The sequence below is a fragment of the Acyrthosiphon pisum genome, chromosome A2 (assembly GCF_005508785.2).
Source record: "Acyrthosiphon pisum isolate AL4f chromosome A2, pea_aphid_22Mar2018_4r6ur, whole genome shotgun sequence".
Taxonomy (NCBI): domain Eukaryota; kingdom Metazoa; phylum Arthropoda; class Insecta; order Hemiptera; family Aphididae; genus Acyrthosiphon; species Acyrthosiphon pisum.
The window spans coordinates 108,209,470-108,216,830 of NC_042495.1; the positions used below are offsets into that span (position 1 = coordinate 108,209,470).

General features: G+C 30.5%; 1 protein-coding gene across 1 annotated transcript in view; it reads left to right on the plus strand.

Moving 5' to 3' along the window:
- LOC100163651 (solute carrier family 15 member 2) overlaps positions 1-7,361 on the plus strand; it is a 16,239-nt gene that overhangs the window by 4,149 nt on the left and 4,729 nt on the right. Inside the window, exons 2-5 of the mRNA XM_008180765.3 lie at positions 329-449; positions 531-672; positions 6,377-6,469; positions 6,661-6,935. Coding sequence (XP_008178987.2) covers positions 329-449; positions 531-672; positions 6,377-6,469; positions 6,661-6,935 — 631 coding nt within the window. The remainder of the gene's footprint in view (positions 1-328; positions 450-530; positions 673-6,376; positions 6,470-6,660; positions 6,936-7,361) is intronic.

Sequence of the window (7,361 nt, forward strand, 5' to 3'; positions counted from 1 at the left end):
AAAATAATGTGAGTATCTTTATTATTACATTTATTATTTATATTTGAATATTTTTAACCCACATATGTTACTTTTTTTTTTTTTATTATTTGAAGAAATCTACAATCTATACATGTTCTTAGTATAATAAGTAGGTTTGATATGTGACAAGTAAGAATGATATGAATAGTGAGATTAGGGAAGATACCCAGTGGTAACACCCTATAAGTGACAGGAATAACAATGAAGGGAGAGAGAAGAGAGAGAGAGAAAAAAAAACATATATTTATAAATATAAATAGATAATCAATAAATAATTAATTTGAGGTTTGGAGGTGTTACCTGATAGCGACCTCCAGAAATATGTTACTTAAATTATTGTTTAATAAATGCACAGAGTTATCCGAAAGCAGTCTGGTATATATTTGGAAACGAACTGTGTGAACGGTTTAGTTATTATGGACTTAAAGGTAAATCTTTCCACTATCATAATATCTTTCTTATTAATATTAAAATTTTGGTTTAGTTTTAAAATATTCATAATTTTTTAGCTGTTTTGGTTTTATTTTTTACAACAATACAAAAATATGACAACAATACTTCCACGATAATAGTTCATTTGTTTATTGTCTCTCAATCCATATCAACATTGTTTGGAGCCATCATCGCAGATTCATACTGGGGAAAATATAAGTGAGTAATTGAGTAAAATAAGCAATAGCCATATATTTATTATTTGTTGGTATACCAATTACTAACTCGGCACAAGGAAAAAAAATGTTTAAAAAGTCTATTGTATACCTATACTCGGCCCGGTTTTTTCAGATAAAAATAATTGATGTGTAAATACAGCCCGAATAAAAATATAATGCCAAATCTTATATCTAATTAATATAATCTTCCTAAAATATTTTTGAGAACCATTTAGCATTACCCAGATTGTTTTGTTTTCATTTTCATATTATTATTCATACTTAGTATGAAATTCGTTGTATAAATCTAAAATATTGTGTAAAAATGTAAGTAAAATGTTTCAGTATTGGATTTGATTTGAGTATTCACTGCAACAAAAATATAAGTAAAATATATTTATGTGAAATTATAACTGTAAAAATATAAGTAAAATTGTAGTGTAATAATGTAAGTAAAATCTATTTTTTGAAGTAAAAAGTCATGTGTTTGACATAATATAGGTACCTGGTACTCTTTGATATTTCTTTATTTTTATATTTTTTAAGTGTTATTTCTATCAGTTTTTTTTTAGTTTTTGAATTTTGAAATTGAAATGATAAAAATTGGTCAAAATTATCGGGTCGAGTTTACAACCAACCTTTTTTATTATCTTAAAAGAATACAAACTGAGTAGGTACAATCACAAATGGAAGTTAGACTGAACATGACTTACCTACCAATCCATCCAACCCTCACAAACCTCTACAACCTATAGCCTATAAGTAATAAATTAAAAATAAAAATCACAATTCAAATACATAACTAAGTATTAAGTAATAAATATACATAATATACGTTCGATTTATAATGTGGAACTTGAATAACTAAAGGTTATTTTACTTTGGGTATGGACTTAATATGGCGTATTAAAAAATAGTTCTATAATTCTAATTTTTAATTACAATAATACCACTGCAGTATTTGAGTATTATATAGGTAACTATAATTAAGAGGATGGTACGACATACCAAAATTTTTTTCACTAGCTTCTATCGTGTGCTGTTAGTTTTGATATTAGAGTGATTTGATATATTATCATTTTTTTAGATAGTAACATTATCTGTGCTTAAGTGTTGACTTTTATTCGATATTTTAATTTTCAAGCAAGATATAAGCATTTTTAATTTTTGATATTTCACATACCCATCTTGCTTGAATCTGAAAATATCGAATAAAATCCAACGCTTAAGCACATATAATTTGCTTACCTAAAAGTTTTATAATAGGTCAATTCACTCTAGTATCAAAACTAACAGCACACTATTGAAACTAGTGAACGACAATTTGTTATGTTTTGCGTGTGTAAGACGGAGACAACAATTAATGTATGGGTAGCGTCCTTATTAAGGATTTAGATAATAAGGATTGTAATGGATTAATTTCAAGTGGTTTAAAATATTGTTTGATGAATTCTGTACAAGTGTACTGCTGAATAGTGTACAACGTAGATAAATTTTCTTAATTAAGTGTAAACGTTTTATTAATGCCTACTAAAGACATGCATGTAAATACAAACTATATATATATTTTTTTTGCATTTTTACCAAGAAAATTGCTATGCGTTACCGTTTTCCTTCAAAAAGACTCACGACCGTTACCACCGTGTCCATTTCAGCCAAAAGTTAATTCAAATTTGCGCCAAAAAAATTTAATATATTTTTTGAGAGCCTCTGAACCTAAATAAATCAAATCGTAATGATTACGATATAGGTATCGTCTCATTCTTTCATATCATTTCACCTCGTCACTATATCATATCAAGTTGGAAATATAATTTTACCAGCGTATTTCCCAACGTACCTATACATATAACGATACCTACGTATATATACGTACCTACGTTATTAAAGTTGGATTTATATTTGATACACAGTGTATTGCGTGTATTATTATTAATATAACATAATAGTACCTACCTATTGTTGTGTAAAAGTTGAAAAAAATCGTTTTTTAAAATCAATCTTTAAATTTATTATCAATGGAATAATATACAATATGAGTATTACAAGCAGCGGCAGTATAGTGTCGATACTCATCAAATTAGAAAATAAAATTAAGCGAATAGTATAAACAATATTGATATATATTGATATACAATATAAATAGGTATTACAAACATATTATTTGGGCCACAACGAAATAGTAATAATAAGGGATATCCTCTCGGCCCGCTTCCTGACGTCGTCTTGGATGAGGCACCTAGTCCATGCAGACTTGGGCGTCGAATTAAAGAGACTTCTTGTGCGTATCATGTCCGTATACGCATGCCTTTCCGCTGCCAAGGAATCGGTGGTAGGCATATGTCAGCCAGCAGCTGGAATGAGAGCTCGAGGTCGACGTTCTCTGATACTTGACCAGGCTGACCATATTCTTGGCAACGTTTACTACTGTAGCGCCCAAGATGGGGGCCACATATTATAGCATCTGGCTGTGGTGGACAGTGCCCAAGAGCTTTCTCCATCGCTGGAAAAGTCCACCTTTGTTTGGCATCAGCCGTGCCAATGCTGTCGCGCAGGGCCGTAGCTGGAACAAATTTTCGAGGAGGGGGGGGGGTTAAATAAAATAATATTTTCATTTTAAGTAATTAAAAAAAACTAACACTTATTTTAAACAAAAAAAAAAAATCACATTTTACTATGTTAATGCATCATAATTATTTTAAAGTAAATTTATATTATATACAATTATTAGTTTAAAAATGTTTTATAGCACAAAATCTATTTGACGGTCTTTTTCTTTGGCGAAACGATCAATAACTTCAGCCGGATCGATATGAATTTGCCTATGAACACTCAAAAGAGCTAAACCTGTAAGTCGTTCTTGGCCTGATGAGTTGCGTAAATAGTTTTTTAATATTTTCATGGTTGAAAATGTACGTTCTGGCGTAGAAGTCGAAACTGGCAATGTAGCTAATATAGCTTCAAAAGAAAATATATGTTTGGAAAATATTCATAATTACATTTAATAGGTATATGCTTCAATAGCTGAATTTGGTTGGTCTTTTTCTGGTTTGTTAGACTATTTTCTTTTCCAAAGTTGAATTTCTGTTAGCAGTACTTCTATATCCAGAAATTCAGAATATATTTCGAAGTCGTTTGCATCTATTTCAAATTTGTTGCATATTTTTGGTAACAACTTGTGCAGTGAAGAAATTTGTTTTTTGTGATTATTAAACCTTGCTTGAAGTTTTCAATGAAATCGTCGAAAAAAGGAATAGCTATTGTTATGCGGTAATATTCTTCAGATGAATTTGTAATGACATTAATTCGATGTTTTTGACGTGCAACGATTCTTGGTATTTTTATGTCTTCTTCACTATCAACTGGTTTTATGAGATCCCTTGCTTTTTCAAAAATCTTGGAAAATGTAGTATTCATATTACTCCGCATATCATGTATTTCGTGTAACACAGTATCAACATATTCCATTGGTTCAGTCAAATCACAATTTACAGACTGTAAATTCATAGTGGTAATGTTTGGGTAAAAAGTATAGAAGCTGTGACCATACTTATAACAAAGTCGCTGCAGGTTATAATAGTTTTTCCTAATTGTAAAGCTTTTGATGACGTTTCAATATCACGTTTTAACTGTAAATCATCTAGTGTATTTACAATCGGTTTATAAATTTCTGTAAATCGTAAAAGTCCGTCGTGATTTTCCACCCAGCGTGTCTCACACATTGATATAAGTTTGGTCCATTTAGATTCAGGAAACTGTTCTTTAATATATTTTTTTAATAATTCTGTTCGCATTGCAGATGCTTTAATAAAATTACCTACCGATTTAATGGTACCAATACAGTTACGAATATGTTGAATACTACACGAATATGAGAGGGCTAAATTTAAAGAATGAACACTGCAGTGTACATAAAGTGCTGTTGGATGTACTTTTCGAATAATTGCTTGCACTCCGTTAAAATTACCGCTCATTGATGCCGCCCCGTCATATCCTTGCCCTACCATATACTTCGAATCTATACCAAGACATTTAATAGTTTCTAAAATAACATTGGCTATATTTTTGATCGATGTAGAACTTGTACTTATTTCGTTCTCGGTTGTTTTTATTTTTTTACAAAAATAATTTGTAAGGGAATTATTACGCTTACGATTTGACATTTTATTAAAATAATCAAATAAAAAATTATACAGAAATATTAGAGGGTTACACAGTGCGCACAAAGCTGATACTAATTCCTACTAAAATATTTGAACTGGTATACTTGTTTAATGTTCACGATAAAATTATTAATAGTGCTATAACTGTGTACTGACACTACGGACGATATCATGGAGTTTTTCGAGATAAAATGACAATTGACAATACGATCGATAATTTATCGTTCGATAACATATTAAGTATTTATAGACGTTTCGTCTGTCGACAAAATGTCTTTAATCTTGTATGATTTATCTTTGTATAATATAATAATAATATATTACCTATATTATAGAAATCGCCATCAAACATAGTTATTACTTATTATATTATTAGGTAGGTAGTAGGTAACCAAATGGCCACATGGTAAATTATTATAATTAAGTTACTTATACAAATTAAATTTATTAGTTGTAAAATATTTCGGGGGGGGGGGGAGGGTTGAACCCCTAAAACCCCCCTCATATACGGCCTTGCTGTCGCGGATTTGGCTGCTTTGGAAGCGACTGTCTCGATATGCATGTGTTGAAAGAGAGCTTGTTGTCTACACTAGTAGACTCTTTAATCTGCAGGATGACTCCCAGATACCTTACGTGGGCGCTTAAGCTGATCGGTTGTCCCCAACACGAAGTTGAGGAGGCGACTGAATACTGTGGCGGCCACAGTGTGGCCTGTGATCACATGTCTTAGTAAAAAAATGTGTTTATTTGTCTGTATTCAGTACCTAACGGCAAACCTATGTTTTCCTATTCCATTATATGACGTGTAAAATTAATTTTTGTTGTTGTAATAAGCAGCAATAAATTGGCCCTTTACGTCAGTTGTCAATAAATAAAAATTAAGATCTAGAAATTTAGATAACATTTTAAAATAAAGTAAAAAAATTATATTACTCAACTCTAACATAGTGATATACATCCAAAGGCGGTTTGAGTATACTGTTTTTGGTGCACTGCACCACCAATATTAGGTGGGTGGGTGTGTGGTCTTGGTTTAGTATGTGCTTACCGCAATGTTTAATTTTAATGTTTAATAAAGTAATGAAGAAATGAAGTCATTGAAATTTTATAAATGATAATCGTAGCTGAAACTGTTGAAAGCGTATTTATAATTTCTATGATGAAAAGGGGTGGGTGGGTGTCTATAGATATATATATATATATATTGTCTTGCACCACCAAGTATAATATATTCAAACCGCCTCTGTATACATCACAGTACATCATAGTCAACTTATGGAAACTCAGTTATCAACAAAATCATCCGGTATATTATGTAGGTAAACCACTGGCTCCTATTCCCAATTGTTCAATAGACGTGATGATCAATATTCGCTACGGAACGACTGGACAAGTATAATAATAATATATAATAATTAAAAACCCCGTGTACCTATATATATTTATCATCAATTCATACATTATTATTTATTATATACATATTATTATGATTCCGTTAGATACTTTTTAACGAGTCATATATTATATTATTTACATTTCCAGAACAATCTTCATTTTGTCTATTGTGCACGCAGTGGGAAATATCATAGTGGCTATTTCATCTCTTGTCACTTCAGTCAGTATTAATTTTCAAAGGTACTTATTATAATATGATTAAGTGTTTACACTAAAATATTAAATTACCCTTATACAATTATTTTAATATTATTTTCCCTTCATCAGGTGTATTTATACAATATACTGAAATCAATATATTATACGCATTATTATTAAACTAAAAAAACTATTTTAATTTCATTAAAATATTATATAATACAATTCTGCAGATTATTTACAATAGTTGGATTATTGATAACAGCAATCGGAGCAGGAGGTATAAGACCATGCGTCTGTGCTTTTGGTGGTGACCAATTTGAGATGCCAGATCAAGAAGATCGTCTGCAAATGTACTTTTCAATATTTTACTTTACTATCAATTTAGGGTCATTCTTATCATCGTGCATTACACCGGAGCTGAGGAAATCAGTTCAGTGTTTTGGCAAAGATTCATGTTTTCCATTAGCGTTTGGGGTGCCTGCTCTCCTTATGATAATCTCAATAGGTAAGATATTTACTATAAATCATAACTCGTAGATATCCTGAGGAATGGCTAGATTATATTGTTTATTAAAATATGATTAATTGTATAGTTTAATACATAATAATTCTGCTTATAAATTAATGAAATTATACAACTTAAGACTTAATCAATTGCATCAGTATATATATATTGTACCCACAACAAAATAATAGGTTATATAAGTAGTTACCTGGTTTGTCTATGAAACGTTTTCTATTTCTTAGCAACACTAACATTTCGTTAATATGGAATAGATATACAAATTACCTAAATACCACGACCTACCTCGTACGGACGTGATTAGTATATTATACCCAGTGCTCGAATTGGGAATTATTAAGTAGAGGAGCTCAATCCAACAATTCATAAACTGCGTTCCAAGTGAAAAATTATTCAACGCAGCCTCGT